Source organism: Corvus moneduloides, chromosome 1 (genome assembly GCF_009650955.1).
Source record: "Corvus moneduloides isolate bCorMon1 chromosome 1, bCorMon1.pri, whole genome shotgun sequence".
NCBI lineage: Eukaryota > Metazoa > Chordata > Aves > Passeriformes > Corvidae > Corvus > Corvus moneduloides.
In genome coordinates, this window is record NC_045476.1 from 112062942 (window position 1) to 112085719 (window position 22778).

The following is a 22778-nucleotide window of genomic DNA, read 5'->3' on the forward strand; positions in this document are numbered from 1 at the left end:
CCAGTTACTTTACAGAGCCAAACAGTTAAAAGAAAAACTGCCTGCCACTGCTTTTATTGATCAATAATATGCATATTTTTAATGTCAAAGTACTTAGCAATTCACCTCCATCCTCTGATGCATAACTTCCAGCCAGACAACATATGTGCATACATCCCATGCCATCTTTGTAAACAGAAATCCTAATGCATCTTTAATTTCTTGGTGCATAGTGTGCTTTTGTGCTCAGCAATAGCTGGAGTTCTTCTGGCTCTTGTTTTGCACCGTAGAGCAGGTTTGGACAGCTGCAAACTGGTTGTTTTTGTTGGGGAGGGATTGTTGTGTTCTGCTTGTTTGATATTTCTGTAGTGTTTTATTGTCTCTCTGATACATTTGTTTATCTTCCTTTGGAGAAAATGGAACTTTGCTGGGGAAAGTGAACTTTTTGTTCTGGGCTGTGACGCATTTTAAATATTAATTTGATTCTCTTAGAGGTCAAGACAGCAGAGGCACTGAGACCCCAAGCTGCTGTGTGCTTCCTCCAGAGGAATTTCGTCTGCTCCTTGGCATCCATGGAGTACTAACACATCACTGGGATAATTCCCCACCTCCTCAGCAGGGGTTTTGTCTTGCATAGTCACTGGGCTCTGCATGGTGTGGATGAGGGCAGAGGTGCTGTGGTTCTGCCTCTGGTTTTCCCCGGAGAGCCCCTTGTGCCCATGCTGCATTGCAAACAGGGTAGTGCCCTACTCTGCACTTGCTTATCCTCTAGCAAGTCTTTTCAGGCTTTCCAGGATTAGAAAAAAAAAATCAATCTAAAAAACCTCTTTGTAGCAAGCTTGTAGAAATTTAGTTTCCCCAGGAGATACCCTGGAAAAAGATTTCTGTGGGTTCATTTTACCAATTCCTGTTTTTCATTCTTTTACTTTAAATCATTCAGATCCTCAAAGTCTGTGAGGGCTATTAAAAATCCTACTTCTACCCAGGTCCACATCTTGAAAATTAGTGTCAGCCCTGCCTACTGCTGCTCCAAGGAGAAAGGGGTGGCAGAGCTTCACATGTTCTAACTTTGACTCATAGCACTGTTTTAAAAATAATGTTTATTGTGTTTTCTAATTCAAATTGAAAAAAGGAAACATTTTCTTTGCAGAATTGGTTGGACCCTGCCAAGGAAATCAAGAAGCAGATCCGAAGTAAGTTTGTTATTGGTGCCCCCTTCTACATGTCTCCCCATGAGGACAAAGCCAATTTCACAGACATCTTTTGTATCCTGTCCCAAGTCTTTAGCAAAGGATTTATCTACATCTTTTAAGTATTTTATGCCTTGATGATGGTGAGGCATTACTGATGCTGGCAACACAGGAACTTGCATTGCTGAAAACAACTTGACATTTGCAGAGATGTGAAATCCTGAAGTTTGACATTAAGCAATGTAACCTTAGGGACTAGGCCACATATATGAATTATTTCTTGCATTACTGATATTTTTATCATATCCAGAAACACTGCTCATGCCCCATACTGAAATAACTAACTGGTACAAAGATAGTACTCTATCTAAAATGTCTTTCCTTTCTGCGTTTCAGAAGCTTGATGTTTGCTCCTAATATGACCATTCAGTCAATTTTCTGATTCACATGAATCTTTTAAAAAGCTCAATTGTTATAACTAGGCATCTGCTACATTAGAAATTCAAAAACCCCTCAAAGGAAAGCCTTGTTGAGACTGCTGGGCTCAAAATTTGACTTGCTTTCTTTTACTTCCCCTCACTTTTAAAAATTTGCAAAATTTTTATGTGTATGACTTCTGTGGGCAGAAAAGCCCCAGTAACTTTTTCTTTGCACATTTTTTAAATGACCCCTTCTAGCACTTGGGCTTTCAAAAACAAAAGTATCTGGTAATTCACATTTGTTGGGTCAGGCCTGGCAAATAAATCCCTTCCCTCTCCAAAATTCAAAGGGCTAATTTACCCTGGCAGAAAAAGTTCCCCACTTACTGTGAGCAATCTCCCCTTTCCTCCAGTATTATTTTCATTAGAAGTAAGTGATCTGCAATACAAAGTAATGAACATTTGCCTTTTTTAAATCTCATGAAGGGATGGATCTGAAGAGAAAGGTGCTTTAGACCATGTTGAGTCAGGTTACACAGATGATCAATGCAAGTAAAGCAGCTCAGCTCCCCACCACGTATTTGAAATGCATTTAATATGTAACCAAGTCATGAAATAGACAATGAAAGGTTGTGACAGCGGGATATTAACCAGGGCAGAAGAGTCGCATCTTGGACTTGAGGCAGTGGACAGTTGTATTTGCAGAAAATGACAGTAATAATTTGCTTTCTCTGTACAGTTCATCCCTGAAGTTTGGAACAGGCCAACAGTGGAAAAGTAGTGCTGTTAGCCATAATGCTTTCCAAAACATACATATAGTCCTGCTGAATGCTGCTGGGATTTCATCCCAGTGGTTGAGAAAGGCCTTTGGTTCATACCCTGTTAGTTGTAACCCACTAACTTGCACAGTGTTAGGTTTTATTCCAACCCCTGTAAATATTAAGTGAAGACTGCTTACTCCTCTACCTTAACCGTTTGTGCTATTATGATGGGTTTTATAATAGGTTTGGTTTATTTTTTATGTGCCAAGGAATAGGTTTATAGGCAATGGCCCCTGTCCATCTGTTAAGGGACCAGGTGTCACCCCCTGGCTGCTTTCCCACCTTGGGGCTGGTCTACTCCCTGGTGGGACCATGCCCCATCCTCACTGCCAGCCAAAACTTCCTTTCACCATCTTTTATGGGCCAGGAAAATGGAAAATATTGTAAAATCAGGGACTCCCAAAGTCTTTCCAAGGGCTGAAGTCCTGATGGTGAACGTCAAAACTCTTCTTGCACATTCAGAGAATCATTATACTGTTTGGATTGTATGGGACCTTAAAGATCACCTAGTTTCAACCCCTGCCATAGGCAGGGACACTTCCCACTAAATCAGGTTGCTCAAAGCCCCATCCAACGTGGCCTTGAACATTTGAGCCTGTTTTCTCAGATATGTGGATGGCCAAAGTGGATGGTGCTTTGCATGGGATGGAATTTCCTTGTTGCTTGTAAGAACAGTGTGGTTTGGGGTTTTGTTACTGCTTTTCATTTGCATTCAAGTCATGTGCTAGTGTAACCAACCTTTTTTTTTTTCAAAATAGCTTCTATATTTACATACCACGTTCAACTCTTTTTTAAAATCTTGATATTATTTCTTTACAACATTTAGAGCCAGCACTCCAGAAATAATTTTGCCAACTCTGGTGATACAAACCAGTATCCATCCCGTGGGTCAACTAAATTTAGTGAAATAATTAAATAAGTGTTCCCCAGTGCTATGTATTTTTTCAGTCATACTCTCTGTGTTTGTCCTTGCAGTTTTGTCTGCACAGTAATTTATGTCTGCTGAAGAAAGGACCTATGTGCTGAGGCAGCACTCTGAGAGGATTCTGTGAGCTGATTTGGGCAGCTAGGCCTCGGCACATCACCCTGCTCCAGAGCCCATTTGTATTCTGGCTTGTGGTGTTTCCAGCACCTCTGTGTTTTGGGTTATTGGTTTTTAAAGCTTGTACAGACTGTGTGGTGCTTTCTTTCAATAAACCTTGTTCTCAGACGGAGGGGTTTTTTTAGTATTAGTAATAAATTACTACTCACTCAGTGTCCTCACTTCAGTGGAAATCCTACTAAATAAGAAAAAAGCTGTAAAATCTCATCTAATACAGACAGTATCTTCAGTATGACATGTGGGAAAAATATTTAAAAACCTGTTCTTATTAATTGCTTGTCTGGGATATTTTTAAGTCTGCTGGTGATTGAATAACATGAGCATCTCTGTTTGCACTTGCAGTATACTTTCAGTCAATCTGTGTTCTTTTCCAGGTGGTGCTTGGCAGTTTGCATTTAATGTGAAATTCTACCCTCCAGATCCTGCCCAGCTATCTGAAGACATTACCAGGTGTTTTAAACATTAAATACCTTTTTATAAGTGGCTTAAAAGCTGCTCCTGGTAGCACTTACAGTCTAATTATCCAAGAAAAGAAACATGTTATATTCTCATTGTCTTTCTTTTTCATCTGAGCTTATGGAAAATATGCAAAGCTTTGACAGAAAAGACAGTGTGAACAGTGTCTATCCTCTGTGTTTTGAAGTATTTTGTATAGTTTAACCCTAAACCTCTAAGCTTTTTCAATATGCATATTCCTTAGAGTTGATTTTAATTTTCCCAAAAATGCATGATGCCCATTTTTGCCAGTGGTAACAAGTTATTACTGTAAGTAAAATCATAACTATGAGAGGAAAGAAGTGAGATAATGTGGTGAGATAATCATGACCATACTGAATCCAAAACAGAGCAAGCAATGAACCAGCTACTTAGGAAAAAATGAACTCTTTCCCAGCTGAAACCAGGACAGATGAGAATAAGCATGCAGGCAAATTTTGTATATCATTTAACAAAGTAAGCAGCCAATGTGCATGGAATAGACAATATGGTGGTAATGAATAGCTGCTCCCTGCTCTCAAAGTCACTTAGCTCTCCACTTTACACCTCTGCTCTCTGGTTTTGTATTCAGATTGCAACCACAACAAAAAAAAAGAGCAAAACCTCACCTGATGTCCTCCTTGGGAGGAGGCACAAAGTCTTTGAGCCATGATGAGTTTTTGTGCCATCAGCAAACTGTTCCCCAGCTTGTTGCAACATTTTGCAACCTTTGAATATTTTTAACCTTCAGTGCTTTATGGACTACTTGTTGCTTTTAAGGTAGCACGAAGCCTTTGGCCTAGATCAGGGTCCCTGTGGTAGGTACTGTGCAGAAAGACAGTGTGCCAAAAGTTCACACTTGAGCAGAGGACTTCCAAAGGAAAGGATTGCTTTATTCCTCTTCTGACTCTTAAATTTCCCCTGGGAACTCTGCCTTTTCCACCAAACCAATGCTCTTCACTTTTTTTTCTGTTTTCATCTATCTGGTGAAACCTTTCACTGCATATCTCTGTGGTTTTAACGGCATTTACTGTTTAAATGTATTTTTGAGAAAGCACAACAGGTTGCTAAAGAGACAGCTGACGTTTTTTGAATGACTTGGAGTTCAGCTATTCTTAAATGAACAGTATATGAGGTTTTAAATTATTTTTTTGTCCTTAAAGAATTATCCAGTAGTTTTATATCTTAGTGATTTATGATAGAAATCTAGTATGCTTAATGGGTATTTCTTCTTCTAGGTCATTAAACAAAGTAATAGCCTGTTTTATTAAGAGATCTCCATGCTGCTGTGTAAAGATAAATTAGGTGTTCCTACTGATAAATTAGGCAAGAGCTTGGTGTTTTGGGGTTTTTTGGGTTGTTTTTTACAAAATTATTATTGTCCTTGTAAATGGCTGAAAAGCTCTGGGCTTGGCTGTCTGCAAATTCCTAATGGAACCGAGGCCTCTTTCCAGTGCTCGGGTGGCACATCTTTGGGGGCAGCAGTGGAGGAGCCCTGTCTGAGCTGCTTTGGTGCTCCCTTGCAGGTACTACCTCTGCTTGCAGCTGAGAGATGACATTGTTTCGGGCCGGCTGCCCTGCTCGTTCGTCACGCTGGCCCTGCTGGGCTCCTACACCGTGCAGTCAGAGCTCGGCGATTACGACCCGGATGAGTACGGCAGCGACTACATCAGCGAATTCCGCTTTGCGCCAAACCACACTAAAGAGCTGGAGGACAAAGTGATCGAGCTGCACAAGAGCCACAGGTAAGCAGAGGGAATCGGTGTGAGCTCTAGCCTGCTTCAGGTACTGTCCTGGTGCATCAGGAGAAGTTAAATTCTGCAGTGGTGTACTTAATATTCTTCTGGCAAGACTCCTCTCTGTGTGTCTTTGGATAGAGAAGGGCTTTGTAGCATGAGAGGTAACAGGGTCTGCACTAGAGCTGTGGCTCTGGTAGGTACCCAGCTACCCAAGGGGTATGGCTGTAGTTCTGACAGGCTGAAAATGTTTTCCAGCTGCTGGATTTTCTTTTTCTTAATTCTGTTTTCTTAATATTTATGCTAGAACTGGTTGCTTTTCCACAGGGGAATGACACCTGCAGAAGCTGAGATGCATTTCCTGGAGAATGCCAAAAAACTATCAATGTATGGAGTAGATCTCCATCATGCCAAGGTATGTACTTTGGTTTTTTCACTGGCCATATTTCCCCTGTGGCATAGTACTTGAATCTGCATGAACTCCCTGATTTATTTTTTCTTGTGCTTTTGAGACAGGAATTTTGTGGGATGAATCATGTGTCATTATGAGGAAAGGTGACTCACGGGATAAGTGTAAATATATCTTTTAACCATAACATAATTTAGCCTATAGATTCAAAGATGTTGCACATAAACTTTCGTGTTGATTAAACAATGCTATCTGGAAGGAAAATATTGAATGGATGGAGAGATGAGGAAGGATTTCAGAAACTGTCCAGAGCCTGGTCAATTGTCATTTAATTCAGCTACATTTTCTGGTTTAATAAGGCCAACTATGCTATCTTAACTGGATAGGAGATCATTTCTATGCTGCAAAGGACTTTCAAGCAATTATTTAGGTGTGCTAGAGACCTAATCAGATTGATGGTAATGGGGAGACAGCAGCTTGTCTCTTTCTTGAAGTGTGGTTGTTGCGGTTGACAGGGAGGGCAGTAATTCTCCTGGAAACATTCTCGATGATCAAGTAGTTTTTCTAATCATCAGCAGCCTAAGTTATGAATAAAACATGGTCATTCTTACTGTGGCTTGGGAGAGCCACCTATTAGCCTTGTGTTGGGTGTCTGGTTTTTTGTTTTAGGGTTTTTTTTCCAAATAATTACTATTGTTTTCTTCACTCTGCAGAGTAAGACTAATGGATTTTAACATTTTTGAGGTTAGCAAGCATCCTTGGGAAATGAATATTGAACCAAGGAATTCTGCCCTGTGGAGAGAACTGTGTTTTCTGTAAAGGTCAAATTATTGTGAGCCTGTTTTTGTGCTGCAGCTTTCAAGCTACATCCTTTCAAGAACTGAGATAAATTTGCAGCTCAGATCTTGAAAGAGCCTGCAACTGTATCCCTGGGGCATTTCATAGGAGCTGTGCATGTGTGTTACAGAATTCAAGGCAGTCTTTTGTGTTCTGTTAATTGCCTTCACTGAAAATGAAGAATCTGTGTACAGCTCAATAGGCAACATCTACTAGGAGGGATGCCACTGCCTTCCCTGTTTCCTGGAGATACATACAAAGTCTTGAGGCACATTTGGAGCAGAGAGAAATGGATTGGCAAATGTCACTCAATAGCTTTTTTTCTGATGCAAAGAAATCCGCAAACCAGCAACCAAGTGGATTACTGTTTTAAATAAGTTACAGGCTTTGTTACTGAAGATTTTGCATAACATAGCATTAAGGGCTAAGAATTTTTTCAGAACATTGGGGAAAAGCTGTGAGGTTTAAGATGGGATATTATAAGATAACCATTTTATTTATTCTTTCCTAAAAAAGTATTAGTATCCTGGTTTGCTCTACTTTTTTTCATATGGAAAGACTCAGAGCGAGAGAACTTGGTAGAAAAGTTAATCTCTCTCCAAACTGATGCTCTTAACTTTAAAAGGCTGTGGTGGTGACCATGTTGTGTTTGTTTGTGGATTAAGAAACCCGACGGTCATCTTGAAAGCTGAGCTGAAGGTGGGAAAAGTAGACTCTGCGTGAGGAGTCATGTTTAGTTTTAATTAGGTCTGCCAGTGAGATTTGATGGTGTCAGACTAGGGAACAAGTGTCTCTGTGCATCCCTTTTGGAAGTCGTGCCGTGGCAAATGTCTCTATGTAAATGTCAATTCATTAAGGCTGTGCCAATATCTTGGGTGTTGGACACGTTTGACTCACCAGCTCCCATTAAAAGTAGTTCTCAGTTATCCAATGCAAGACTGTGATGAAAAATGTGTTCAAATAGACAGATTTGTCCTCTGGGCTGTCACCATTCTGAGGAAGCCCCCCCATCCATATGCAGAGCTAAAGGGATGTGCCTCGGACATTACAGCTAACAGGTTTCTGTCCCATATAACCACATGGCTCCTGAAAAAAGCCAAATTCTTTTACTCAGATTTCGTTTTACACTAGTAGTATGACATTGGAAAACAGTCTCTGACACTAACAAGTAACAGAAGTCTTGAATAAACCTAGATCTGCGGCGATGGTGGAGATGAGGGAAGAAGGCATTTCGCAACAAGTTTTTGAGAAAGTGTATCGAAAAAAGGATGGCACCTGCAGAAATGTGCCATGTATGAGCACACTTGCATTTCAGGCATTCCCCAGGCAGTGTGATTACTGCAATGAGACTTTGTTTTTCGGAATGTAATCACTGTATTTAGACATTGCTCTTTGCTTAGGAAAGTGAAACTGAAGTACACTGAAAAAAATTAGCTTTGTCTTTTCTGTAGTGCCTGATGGTGATACCACACAAGAGCTGTATTTAGAAAAAGTATCTTTAAGTGATGGTACCATCATTGTTGGAACATATGTCCTCTGTTGGTGTGTTTTCTAACACTGGAGTGACTTTGTGGCACTGTTTCTATGTTGTGATTTTAAAACTTTTTTTCATTTCAAGCTGTGCTGTAGCTGTTTCATCGTGACTGACCATGCATACCATTGCGTTGGTCTTGAAATGTAACCAGTTTTTCAACAAGAGCCTAAAAGATGGCCGGCTGAGAAAACCAGAGGAAAATGATGGATTAATTTCATAATTATCATAGGGTGACATCTTCATAGCTTCTGCTATCAGGTTTTTGTGACCTTAGGTTATTTAAAAATGATTTGTGAAGAACTCAGTACTTTAAAGGGGACTCTTTTTTCTCTATCCGTACTGGTACTTAGCTAAATGAACACAACAGTGGTGGAAGATAATGAAGATTGGTTTTAGACTATGTGAAGACTTCTATAGGAAAGACAAATCTATATTTCTTACTTAAAAAAATACATATTTATGTGTATGTTCTGATAAGATTGCGGACAAATGTTTTGTTGTGCTAATGTGTCTGAGCTACAGCCTCCTGTCAAACGTAGGTTATAGCACAGGCACAGTCGCACACTTTTGAAAAAGAAACTTTTCTGGTCCAAATGCCCAACTTTATGCCCACTGGGCATTTCAAAGTGAAAATACTGAGCAAAGACACAAGAGCATGAAAGAAGCTAGCAAACGTACTAAAGCCAAGATGAACAAACTACAGAAGAAAAATCTGTCTAAGGATTCACAAGGCTTAGTCATGGAGATGAGTGATACCAAGAGAAATAAATTTGTATGCTGTCATACTTACTTTCAATCTGGTATTTATGCTAATAAACCTTTTTTATTATGCTAATAAAACTTTGCCATATGATTGATACAATTCTTTTAACGACGTCTAAAATTTCCCTTCTCCTTTTGGAGTCTTTGTAAAACATAAGGAAACATTGGAAACCCTCAGTTTCCTTCACCCTGCCCAACCTTACTATTATTTGCATGAATGCATTCAGTGAGTAGGGTAGCGCTCAGAAATCAGGTCACTACAGCTGATGCATTAAAAAGATGTAGCTCAGATGGAAACACAGGATACAGGAATACAGTAGTACTGTAGGATGCAAGGATAGAAATACTCAACAAAATGCATTGCTTGCCATTCCAGGATTCTGAAGGAGTGGAAATCATGCTAGGAGTCTGTGCAAGTGGGCTCTTGATATACCGAGACAGACTCAGAATAAATAGATTTGCCTGGCCAAAGGTTTTGAAAATTTCCTACAAGAGGAACAACTTCTACATCAAAATCCGACCAGGGGAGGTAAGGGCATCCTGATTCTCTTAAGTGGATGAACCTCTTGAAGAAACATGAGTTTTTACTGATTTGTTGACTTGTTTTGTCTTATAAGCTTTTAACATTCCTCTCCATTTATATTTCCTAATTTATGCTGATTTTCATATGAAAGGTTAGGTATCTACTTTCTTTAAAATACAGGTAAAAAACTTCTTTGGTATTTTTCTGTTTATATCCATGAACTACTATAAGGAATAAGTATGGCCATCTGCACATAAAAAGCTCATCCATGTTATGAATATTTTGGGCATTTAAGAACAGTATTGCTTATTCTTGGAGAGCTTGTTATCCTCCCTCATGTTGCATATTAAATTGGCATTTAGCTCACCCACTGAGAGATGTAGACCGGCCATACCAAACTTTATAAACATACCAGACCAGTATATTTACAGCATTTTGGGTAGCTTCACACATTAGCCCTACCAAGCCCACAGGAGCTCCTGTTCTGGCTCTGGAGAAGGGGGATGTGAAACCTCGTACAGTGAGTGCCCTCTCGTGGCTCAGCCGGATGTGAAGCAAATACCGACCTCATGGGCTGAGCATGCGCTCACGCAGAAATCATGGATATCATGGCATAGTTTGGGTTGGAAGGGACCTTAATGATCATCTAGTTCCAACCCCTCTGCCATGGGCAGGGACACCATCCACTAGACCAGGTTGTTAAAAGCTCCATCCAACCTGGCCTATAAGGTGATAACTCTTAAGAAAAACCTCAGGAGGAATTCAGGATCATCACAGGCAAAGGAGGATTTCCATTTTAAATGATGGTACAATAATTGGTCTGTGATAGATGAGAACCCCATATCCATTTAGAGTGTGTAGCAGGACAGAAATCACTTAGATGAGGACTGGCATTTGTCCCCTAATGCAGCCAGTGTCTCTGGGACTGACTTCATAAATGACCTGGGAAACGCTGGGGTCCCCCACCACCGAGCCTGAGCCTTTTTTAGAGTCCTAAACTAAAGTCCACAAACCTACATGTCCTGCCTCTCAGCAGACACAGTTTTAGTAACCAAATTTCCAGTCTTGAGTTTGATTTTAAAAACCCAAACAAATAGTCACTGGCATTCCCAATGCCTGCACTGAAGCCCTCCACCACTGCTACCCTGTTGAGCTCTGCTGGTCTTGGCACACAGCATCCTGTGACCAGGCCATAGTTCTGTGTGTAAAATAATCAATGCAGCCTCTGTCCAAATTACGTTTGATGATAATGTGATTCACTATCCCACATGTCATCTTTATTATTTTGTTGTTTCCTGCCTTATTTCCCTGCCAGCTTCCATAGGGATCCAGACTTCCTTACAAGTGCCCTTCTGCCTACCTTGCCCCCATTACAGCAACTCTATTTTATCTACTCAGCTATCTGCATGTAGCCATCAACATGTTACAGCAGATACAGCTGGCACAGCTTCTGCATCAGAAATGGGTAAATTTGCAGCACAATCTAAAAAGGTCTCTTTGTATCTCCAGACAACTCTTTTCAATTACCTGTCTTGCCTCATCCTCCTCAGATGAATTAGCTCTAACCACTGTGATTTACTAACAGTAGCACTTTCACTGTAAATCTCCTTAATCTAAGGCTGTGTGAGACCAAATCAGTCCCTGAGGACTATTGTTCACCTCCAGCTATTACCAGGCTTCCCACTGTAGTTTAAACTGGTGAAATTTATTCAACAGAGTTAAAACACTTGAATGATGTTTTCTCAGAAGTCTCCCAAGTCTTAACTGGTCTCTTTGTTACTGTAGGGTATAAGACATCACTGTCACCGTAAGAAATCTCTTGCTCATAAACAGTGTTTCCCCCCAGAAATGATCCTCAAAGGTTGCTGTAGATTATCACTCACAGCCTCCTTCCCAGAATTCTTTCTGTTGAATATGTATATATGTGGTTATATACATGAGCATATACGTGCACCCTTGCAATGAGTTGATGGAGGAAATGAAGATGAACCTGTGTACACTGTCTAAAAATAGATGCACAGCATCAAAAATATACTTATTCTTTTTTCCTACCTAGTTTGAGCAGTTTGAAAGCACTATTGGGTTTAAGTTGCCAAATCATCGTGCTGCAAAGCGCTTATGGAAGGTGTGTGTTGAACACCATACATTTTTCAGGTATGTGGATTTCTTTTCCTAAAGGTGTGATGTAAAAAGATCAATTCTGTCAGCAGAGACAAAACCCTTCAAATCAAATTGTCTTTTTGATCGTGAGGTACCTCTGAGCAGATAAGATATTGCTTCTTCAAAATTTGAGATGTTGCACCCAAATTATTCATACTATTTCATATAGATACTGCTTAAAATCAGCATATGGTCCTAATTAATCATTTTGCTTTATCTGTGCCATGATATTATCAGCTGCTATAATTAAAGAGATGAAGGACTCTGCTGCACCTACTGCATATAAGCTTGCATAGGGAGAACAACTTATATGGAAGATTGCCGGGGGATGTGAAAAAGAGTTTTAAAAAAAAGGATATTTTATTTAATTATGTATGAAAGTACAGACAGTAGTAGGTGGTGTATTTTTTGCTCGCCCAGAATACCCAACCCATAGCTGTAATTTTTGGATTACTAGGGAGTTTTGCAGCTTTTTTTTTTTTTTTTTTTGACTTCTAAGAAGAATTGAGAAAACTTTGGGATAGTGAAATAAATGCTGTAATTAGTTTGTGCTAAGATAGTAATTAAAAAGACATGTGACAAGGGAAACCCAAAAGGGTGAGATTTTCAACAGTTTTTAAGGGTGTCCAGTGCTTAAAAACTCCCTTTGGGGTATGTTTGGGAGTACTGAAGAATTTCTCTCCTTTCTTAACTCTTGGTTCAGGCTGTCTGCACATTCATATGAAGTGCAGTCTTCCCAGCAAAAGATCTAAAGAGAAACAGAGTGTGCATTTTTGGGGTATTTTCTGATTTTTAATGACAAATCAATGTCTGAGGCATAGACTCCATAGCAGGAGAATGGCTTTTTCAGCCAGCTACCGTGTCCAAAACACAGAGGGTGGGAGAGCTCTAACCTGAAAAATGTCTACACCCCTGTGAATGAATGCTGCCTGGCATTCACTGGCAATCAGTTCTGGCCCTGTCTTCAGCATAACATCACCGTGTTAAATTTGAAGAGATACATCTGCATTTCAGCCCAGTCGGGGCCTCTGACACAGGGAACACTTATTTTTAGTTTTGGTGATCAGAAAATAGTAAATATGATTTTCAAGCATGAGGGAGCTGAGTGATTCTTGCCCGTTTGGAAGAACTCAGATCTACAAATGCTTTAGCTAAGTGGTTTTGTCATGCTGTATAAGGGGCATCCTTTGACTCCCTTTTAGCCACAGACCGGTGAGGCACAGGTGACCATGGACAGTGATACCCAGCAGTCGTCTTCTCTCCTCTGCAGAAACAGTAGACTGATTTTGGAGGAGGGGGAATAACAGGTGCACTGCTTGGTGTGTTTTAGGCTCCTGCTGCCAGAAGCACCTCCAAAGAAGTTCCTCACGCTGGGCTCCAAGTTTCGCTACAGCGGCCGGACGCAGGCCCAGACGAGAAGAGCCAGTGCCCTCATAGACCGTCCTGCACCTTACTTTGAGCGCTCTTCCAGTAAACGTTACACCATGTCTCGCAGCCTAGATGGGGGTAAGGTCCTCTCAATTGACTTTGTCCAAAGTTACCATCACTGCTTTAGATTAGGTATAAACCTCATCATCTCATCTCCTTGAGATTCAACTGAGTGGAGGCTGTGAGTACCTGCACGTTCACTGCAGGGGTAGAGGAGGATGTAGAGAAATTCCATGCTAAATGTACTGATGTGGTCCTTACAAAGTGTTTGCCTGGAGGATGTCCTTTGGAGACCACTCTTCACAGAGCCTCTGTCTTGGCCCTGTATCTGCTTTCCTGCTTTGGGGAAGGATGGGATGGACCTGCCTGCCAAGGAAGTCAGGTTTCAACACTTTTTCGGGGTTTGCATGAGTGACTGTTTGGGTTTTGGTTGAATCTGGGTTTTTTCTCCTGTGTAGGTTTTTCACTTGAGTTCATTACGATCCAGAAATTAATTATTTCCCTTGAGTAATAGCACTTGATACCAATTACCTCACATCCTGGTCTGATGAGAACTAAGAGACTTTTTCATATGTTACTTTTGAAGGTATGAGATGGAGAGTAACATACATAGGTTAATAGTACATCCTTACTCTCTTTATCCTTGGTTCATGGAGGTCATGGTTCTGCTGCTGGCTTTGGTTAAATCAGTGTGTAATTCAGAGTATCAGCTACTTCCATCAGCTATTACTGATGTCAGCTGTTGAGTAAAAAGAGGTTATAGTTTTGTAGTTTATTTTTGTAGAAAAAAAAGACTGAAACTAAACTCAGGTTCATTAGAGATTAAACAAAAAGGTGAATTCTCTTGCAGAATATCACAAATTGCAATGAGTATAGTTGGTGGTGGGGACAGGGAGAAGCTTTGATTTAAAAGTACAAGTGACAAGCCTTTTTCTCTCCCTCTAAAGGTGCTGCTTGTCATTAATTATTTTGGAATCTTCTAATTCTGATGTGCTTCTTGCTCGTTACCAAGCAACTGGTGACCTGATTGCTGTGCATGTGTTTCAAAGCAGAAATTATCCTTCTGCATTATTTTTTTGTAACATCTAAACAAGATGTCTCCCTCCACTCCCTTTGCTTTCTCCTGCTTCCTAAACTTAGTCCCAAGAGACGAGATACCTGAAACACTTTACCCAGCATTTGTTAGACCCTGCAAGGTTTTTATGATGTTAATTTGCCTAAGTGTAAATGGGGGAAAGAGGTTTTTTTAGGCAATGCTTATGATCTCTTCACTAGTGTTACTATAATGCAGATGTGTCTGTAACATTCTGCATTGTGCTTACATTGTGACCCAGGCTCTGTCATTTGTTACAGATGCGAGTGAGTTTATAAATTTGAATAATCCTATTGGTTTAGAAATTAGTTACCCAATAGTCAAGAGTAGGATCTGGGCATATGTTAAAGTTTTGATTACATTCTATCTGTAAAGGTACTATTTCTTTCAAAATAATTTTTATATATTTAAATTTGGTAAATTATTGAGCACTTGCATCCTAAAATATTCTGGTTGGGTCCACTGAACTGAACGTCATCACTTTGCAGAATTTTTTAGCATAATGAACTCACCTAACTGGCAGACTTTAGTACTCAATAATACAAGGATTACATTTCTTTTTTCTCAGGTATTATGCCTTTGTTATATCAATATTGTCATTTTCTGTAATGCAGCACATTACTAAATCTGCATTTGATCTGCATTTTTATATTCTGACAGATTTTAAAAAAAACATCTCTTCCACCCCCATGGCTGATGTCATAGCTGGTTCTCCTTATGTTTCCTGCCTGATAACTGTGGCAACGCGTTGCTTTTTTTGGCCTGGTGTTTTACTACAGTAGTAATTTTAATGGCTTGCTAGCATTTAACAACTGTGTAATGCACACATTAGCTACAGTAATGTGTGTATACACATCCAGAATGTATGTGTACGCATATAAAAGCTATGAGCTTCATTTCAAGTAAACAGTTTATTTAATGTATGCACATGCTTCTGGTTTCCTGAAACATGACATAGTTGTGTTTTCAGCATTATCTCAAATGTTTTTCTAAACCAGCTTTTTTAATTTTATGCAGCTTCTCAGCAAAAGCTCTTTCAGATTTTCCCTCTTTAAATATTTGCTTTTAGCATCAGTGAATGAAAACCATGAAATGTACATGAAGGATTCTGTGTCTGCTGCAGAGGTTGGTACTGGCCAGTACGCCACAACAAAGGGCATCTCTCAGACCAACTTGATAACCACTGTGACTCCAGAGAAAAAGACAGAAGAGGAGAAAGATGATGAAGAGGGCAAAAAGAAGAGAGCAGAGGAAGTCACCCCGATTTCAGCAATACGCCATGACACCAAGGTAGAATTTTCAGGTTTTTGTATGAAACAGAGATGCCTGGAGAGTGCTTGGAGAAACACAGAATTTTTAGGGAGGGAGGGGAAAGAGGAAATAAAACTAGTTCTGTGAAAGAAATATAGTATGTATATATATGTGTCTTGAATCAGTGTTTTTGTAGTCCTTTCAGTTTTTGTATGATGTTGTAAAAGTTAGTTCCTGCCTTGGACTGTTTTTTGAAATATGTTTAAGAGTCAGAATGGTGTTTTTCACACAGCATTCAACAGCTCTTTAGGAAATGCCCAGAAGTAGCCTGGCGGTGCGTGTTTGTTCTTCTGGTTTTCGGTCATGTTTTGACTTTAGAATGGCCATCCTGGTTTTTTATTTTCACAAGGCAACAAAATCGTTCTGTATTCTTGGATGTAGCTCTGTGCTTTAAACTACTGTATTTTCCTCTTATACTTCTCATAACACCAGTTCCTTGCATGAATTTCAGTGGGCATTTTTTCTCTATTAACTTCTGGATATTAATCTGCTGTTATAAGCAATTTTTTTTCTGGCTTACAAAAGCATTTGCTTCACTTGTGTGAAGTTTGTGTTGAAGAAAGCAGTTTTTATTGATTGCTCTCAGTTATTAAATTTGAGTCATCCCTTGTCATCTTCAATCCCACCACTGCCACACACCCATGGTTGTGCATAATATCTACTGAGATATTAATACAGGGTAAACCAAACAGGGGGATGGAGAAAATAGTGAATAGAGATTGACAATGAAGAGAAATATGACAGAATAACATTCAAAAAGTGTACTGTGGAATGCACTCGCTAAACAAGTAAGGTTTACCCTCATCTTTTAGAAGGAAAACCTTTACACCCTCAGAACTGTCAAGTATGCTAATGTTAGAACCTGAACTTCTAGCTTTATCACACAAGGCCACGATGAGCTACATAGCAAAAGGATCAAGTCCTCGAAAAGAGTTGCAGTTAAGGTGCTGAAAACCAGAAACAAATTTAGTTACCAAAGGTTTTCTTTTGAAAGTGTGTGCTGTAATTGTAGCATTTAACAAAATTTAACTGGGGTCTTCTTGAAACTCCATTAGTTTCTGCATGGAGAAAGACTGATGAAAATCAAATATGTAGAAAACACCCAATAGAATCTAGTTCTGTTCCAAGTGTTTGTTAATTTAAGTCAATGGAGGGATCAGTTGCATTTTGAGGATCATCTATCTATTCCTTATATATGGCTAAAAATACTCAAAGATATTTTAGGACACTGTTTTGATGGAACTCAAAAATGCACAAAAGATTGATTTTTACGCCCACTCAAGAGATGAGTTCTGTTTTAACCAGTCATAAGTAGAGCTTCAGTTCTGTAATCCTGTACATATCTCAGTCCTGCTTCCACATGGACCTGCTAACAGATTTGTCTTTCATCATAAAGAGAATAGGCTCTCAAGAAATGCAAGACAAGCTTGAAATCAAATCCCTTTTTAAGGGCATATAAATGTTTTAGGTATGTTTTCAGCTTTTCCATTAAGACATTTTGCCTTTTTTTTATCTATGTGTATTTAAGTACCAGAAGTTATTCTAAATATTAACGCTGTAAATATGTCAGTAAGTGAATAGTCTGTATTAGAAAAGAACACATTTACTTTGGACTTTTTCTCTTTACAATATAAAGAGAAGTTGTGTGTATTTAGCTCACATAAAAACCTGTGAGTCCATCAGCATTAAATTTTGACTTGAGCTTACTGCATTAAACCCATAAAGACGTTTGTAAGCAGTTTGAGCTAGGCTTGGTTTTGATTGCTCAGTTTGGGAATACAGATTCCTTGAACTGATACATTGTGAGAGAAGAGAGAAAAGGAAATATTAAGAGGAAGGAAATGTAATTACTTGGCTTACGCCCCATTCCTACCATTAATATACCTGGTAAAGTTCGGGCTTAGTAGCAACGTGTGTCTGAAACTTGGATCTGCTTTTTGCCTCCAGTTCAACACCAGCTTGAACTGGAGGCATATGCTGTTTTGGCTTTAAAGTCATTTTGCTTTTGGGAGCCTGGAGTGAAAGTGAAATGGCTATTATAGTTCCTTGGGGAGATGCACTACGGGTGGAGCAGCTCAGGCACTTAGGGTTTGGTCATGGATCCAGTGGGCCGCTTCAGCTAACTGTGCCTGGTGGACTTTGGCCAAAACATCTCTGATGCATCAGCAATGTGGCAGATATGCATTTTGGTGATGACAGTGGGTTTTGTCCTTCTAAAGAGCAGTGGTGGCTGCTTGCAGGGAGCGTGTGAAATGTGAATGATTCTGCTGAATCACCTCCCTCCTCCTACCAATTTTTTGTCCTCAAATGACCTGAAAGGCCAGTTGAATACTGTACAAGTGGCATATCAAAGCAAATCCTGCTTGTTGGTAGCCAGTATTCCTGGCATTGTGGTAAAACTTGTAGCAAAAGCATCGGGGGCATTTTTTCCTCTTCACTATGGGTAAAGGGTCACATTTTCATTATGAGGAGATGTTGCTTTGTGGGGCATGGACCTCTCTCTGGCCAGCCCCCTTCAGATCCCCAGTGAGAGATAATGGAGCCTGCTGAGCCACAAGACTCAGCTCCCTTCTTTCAGTGTACGGCCGAAGAGGTGGGAGCGTGGAGGGGCTGGCAGGGTGCATGGGTGGGAGGGGTGAGCCCCCAGCACTGCCTGCTTGGGCTCACGGCAGGCAGAGGTGAGGGCAAGGCTGTGGGGATGCCCAGCAGAGGCCTGTGGTGGGAGCCATGCTGAGGAACTGGCTGCTGGGGTAGCTGTCAAGCTGTTTTTTTCCATCAGTAGCAGCTGAAGAATGGATTTATGGTCCCCCCACCAAACCGGAATGTGTTTTAGTTTGGTTTAGGACCTAGATTTTGTTTAAATACTGCAATGGAGGAATTTAAAGTCCTTAGAGTTGTAATTATTACTGCTTGGATTGTCCAAGGCATAAATGTGAAGCATCTGGTCCCCACTGGGTCTCCTCCTGACTGCAAGAATGTTGTCACAAGTAGTGCTGGTATTAGAAATGTGTTTCCTTCTTTCTTTTTTGCTCTCCATGTACTTCATGTTTGAAAACTCTTTATGCTCGGAAGCCAGTCTTGCAGTAAGTGGAAATTGGCAGAACCTGAAACTCCCCATGTGGCCATGGAGGCTTTTATGTAAATCTGTGCTGCAGAGGACTAGACAAATGCTGAATCAAAAAGTTGCCTTTTGTAAGCTGGAAGTGTGATTCACTGATACCTATGGTGTGCGGCATGGGAACATGCACTGTTTAATTCAGTGGAAAGCTGTGGTGTTAAAATACTGTTTATAATTTGATATATATAATATATATTATTTATCATCACGGAAGAAAATTAACTAATTACAGTTTTCTTTTTGTCCTTTTGCTTTTGCGCCTTGTTTGCTGCTCTTTCTCTGTCACCAGCCATCTTTGCTTGGCACTGACTCCCACCACTCCTCACCATCCTCTCAGCCTGGCCCCCATGTATCTTCAGCCAAGCTTCGCAGGAGATGCAAGGAGAGCACTCGGACAAAGTCCTTAGGCTGTGAGGCCCCCAAAGAGAGCGCTCCAAAGCACAGCGAGTCGGAGCCAGACTCTGACAGAAAGGGGCGAGTTTGCTCCGCCGAGCAAGACATGGCTTTTGGCTACAAGCAAAAAGCTGGAAAGGGCGGAACACTGTTTTCCTTCTCCTTGCAACTTCCAGAGTCATTTCCTTCCCTCCTGGATGACGATGGCTACCTGTCGCTCCCTAACCTCTCTGAAACCAACCTCCTGCCTGCCAGTGTGCAGCACTACCTCCCCATCCGCTCCCCCTCCCTCGTGCCTTGCTTCCTCTTCATTTTTTTCTTTCTGCTCTCTGCCTCTTTCTCAGTGCCATACGCCCTCACTCTCTCCTTTCCTCTGGCTATGTGCCTCTGCTACCTGGAGCCCAAGGCGGCCTCCTTGAGTGCCTCACTTGCCAATGACCTGAGTGACAGTTCAGAGGAAGAGGTGTGTACCTCGGCATCGAACACACTCTTTTTCGTGTTCAGTGCTTCAGTCCTAACCAGTGTTAGATTGCTGCAATAGTGGTCCTACTTTCAGAGCCTCATTTCTGTCTGTGCTGATTTGTTAGAAGGTTTTTTTTTTTTGGTTTGGGGGTTGTTGTTTTTTGGTTTTTTTTTTTTTTTTTTTTATTATTTTTTATTTTTTTCTAATTCCGGGAGTATAGCTTGGAGCCCAGGGTTAGGCACAACACTGTGTGGAAGTGGCTTGACTTGAACCGTGTCAGCTGGTGCAAAGTGACTTGCACTGAATAATAAGACCTCTTTGTTCTCTCTATCAGTTTCTACTAGGGTCAGAATAGTTATCTAAACAGTGGGTATTAAGTATCATTTTCTGCATAATTACTGAAGCATGGGAATACATGCATATGTATCTACATTTATTTATATAACTAGCTACCCAACAATAAAGAGCAGCCTCACCAACTTCAGTATGCTCAAAGTCCAGATGTACTCAGCTTTTTGCAAAAGGCTATCAGCTGTAGCTGAACCCCAGAAAAGGCTTTCTGGTCCAGCGAAACCTGGATCTCGATTTTCAGCCTTGATCCCATCTCTGCTGCAGATTAAATTGTTTTTCCATGGTTAAATCCAGTGTATCAGTGAGGAGTCAGGTTGGGACAGCTGTTCTGCAGCTGTTGCGGGAGCGCACCATGTGGGCTGTCTTGACATTTGCAGTGTTAGATTAGCACAGCCAAAACTGATGCCTCAAGCCACGAGGGTCATCACGAGCAGATGAACCAGCTGCAGTAGGAGTCTGCAATGGTTCTGGGTACTGTGGATGTGATGGTATATCCAGAAGTAGGAGAGGAATCTGCTGAAGTAACAGAGTAACTGGCATCTCAGTTACTTATGGAGCTGGAGCCTGATTATTCTTTGTTGACAGAATAAAATTAGGAGTTCGGGTTTTCCTTGATTTTCTATTTTTCTCTTCAACTTCACATACAAAAGTACCGTTTTGCTTTGCATGTAAAGAAAAAAACCCAATCAGATAATTGTAGACCAGCTGGCCATGTAAAAAGCCACCTTGGCCACTTGTCGATACCATTGCAGTAGTTCTCTTCAATAAACCAGCTTGAACATCTAAACATTTGTGTCATCTGCTGCTGTTGGTTTTGTAAGACTTGGTGCAGGATTTCATTTCCTTTTTGTGGAAAGCCAAAAGTCACATCAATTTGTCTTGTAAAAACATTGTCTTTAGATGCTTTTGGCTCTGTGATGCCTAACAACTAAAAAATAATGTGCAGTTTCTGATAAAAGGCATCCAAAATGTTGCTGTCTCATTTCTTGTCCTCGTTTTGAGACTGCATTTAGGTCTCAATTTGCATTAGCTCTACACTTGGATTAATCTAATAGCAGTAACAGCATTAATATAGTGCCAGCTCCAGAGGAAATAATGAGGCAGTGTTTATGTAATACATTAGTCTGTTCCTCTTTTAGAAATGAGCACTTCTTTTTGTTAGTGAAGTTAGGAAGTATTGAGCATAAAAACATCTAAAATAGGCATTTTAGTATCGGTTTTTTATGAGGGTGATTACTCTGGCAGTGCTTCCTGGCAGACAACAGACTTGTGCCTAATCCACGGGGTATTTCTTGTTCAGAATATTGCATGAAAGTGAATATGTTTTAAACTCGGGCATGTCTGCATTACATTGGCAAAACAAATCACAGCAATTACGATCGCAAGGTAGGGGGGGTGCAGCCGCAGCACATCAGAAGAAGCTGCCTTCTGTCCTGCTCCAGCCCTCACCCACCTGCCAGCCCCACCTCAGCTGCGCCACAGCCTGTCTTGGAGCTGAGCCTGGCCTTTCTTACTCTTCACTCCGCAGGAGACCTGCCTTGCTCAGCCTTAATTCACCATTCCCTGCTCTGTGATAACTCCAGATCTTTATTGCAAGTAACTCCGTAATGCTGATTTTGACTCCATGGCTGTTGATTGGCTTATTAGCAGATATGTATGTTGCAATAAAGCAAGTTTTAGGCTTTGTTTAGCATTTCATTCCACTTACGGCAAAAGAAATAGGAACGCTTTTTTCCCCTCCCCAATTTACAAAAGACTGCACACAGAGATGCAGAAGACCACGGCCAGGAACCTGAACCAATGTCATACATTGCTGACCTTGTTCTCCCTTAAGCTATGCATCTGGAGTCAGTCCGTGCAGTCAAAGACAGAGTCTCACCCCTTAGAATGCATTGGCTTCTGTGTTTGTACCTTAGGAGCTAATTTTCTATTGACTTCAAGTTCTTAAATGAACCCTATGTGCCAGACTTGTGTTACAGTGCCTTGACACAATTTTTTAATTCATTTTAAATGCCTAGATTCATTAATTTCTCTTTGTTGCTTTTTTTTGTAAATAGGAGTGACAGTGCATACATTTTTTTTCTGTTGCCATACCTTTACAATTGCCTATAGTGTTATAAAAATATGGGATCCTTTGCTAATAAAGAAACAATTTTCTAGCACTTTAGTGAAAGCCATTGGACCAGCCTAGTAGACTGCTTTGACATTACACTTTCATTTAAAAATCAATTTAGTCTGTCCCATGAGTGGTCATTGCTTGAAAAATTTCATGTAACTCGCATTCCTTAGCAAGTAGTGCAAAATGCTTGTTTATTCTTCTGCCTGTCATACAAACAGTACAAACCCTTCAAAGGAAGGGATGAATAGAAAACAAAGCAATGAAAAAAAATCAAAACATTCTAGTTGTCACAAAATGACAGAAGATTGGAGGAAATTCAAAGCTAGGACTGATACTCCATCTACCAGTAGATTGGTTTTTTGTTCATGTTCGTACTGATGTGGTTGGAGGATGAGATGTGTTGTCCTGGCTTTAAATTGCCTGCCTGGGTTACTTTAGTTTATCTAAGGAGCACAGAAAACCAGTAATGAAAACCAGAGCTTTCACTGCTATGGAAACAACTTGGATGTGCCAGTCTGGGGCAGTAGGGTGCACTTTACTTACTAGTTTTCCATAT

General features: G+C 40.5%; 1 protein-coding gene across 37 annotated transcripts in view; it reads left to right on the plus strand.

Moving 5' to 3' along the window:
• The window catches only part of EPB41L3 (erythrocyte membrane protein band 4.1 like 3), a 143279-nt gene that overhangs the window by 102614 nt on the left and 17887 nt on the right, over nt 1-22778 (plus strand). For 17 of the 37 annotated variants that reach the window (XM_032122447.1, XM_032122528.1, XM_032122545.1 and 14 more), the window contains 9 exons: nt 1130-1172; nt 3886-3961; nt 5512-5730; nt 6049-6136; nt 9640-9792; nt 11843-11940; nt 13277-13452; nt 15537-15757; nt 19186-19752. In XM_032122447.1, coding sequence (XP_031978338.1) covers nt 1130-1172; nt 3886-3961; nt 5512-5730; nt 6049-6136; nt 9640-9792; nt 11843-11940; nt 13277-13452; nt 15537-15757; nt 19186-19752 — 1641 coding nt within the window. The remainder of the gene's footprint in view (nt 1-1129; nt 1173-3885; nt 3962-5511; nt 5731-6048; nt 6137-9639; nt 9793-11842; nt 11941-13276; nt 13453-15536; nt 15758-19185; nt 19753-22778) is intronic. The other 20 variants (XM_032122457.1, XM_032122636.1, XM_032122484.1 and 17 more) reach the window with 3 other exon arrangements.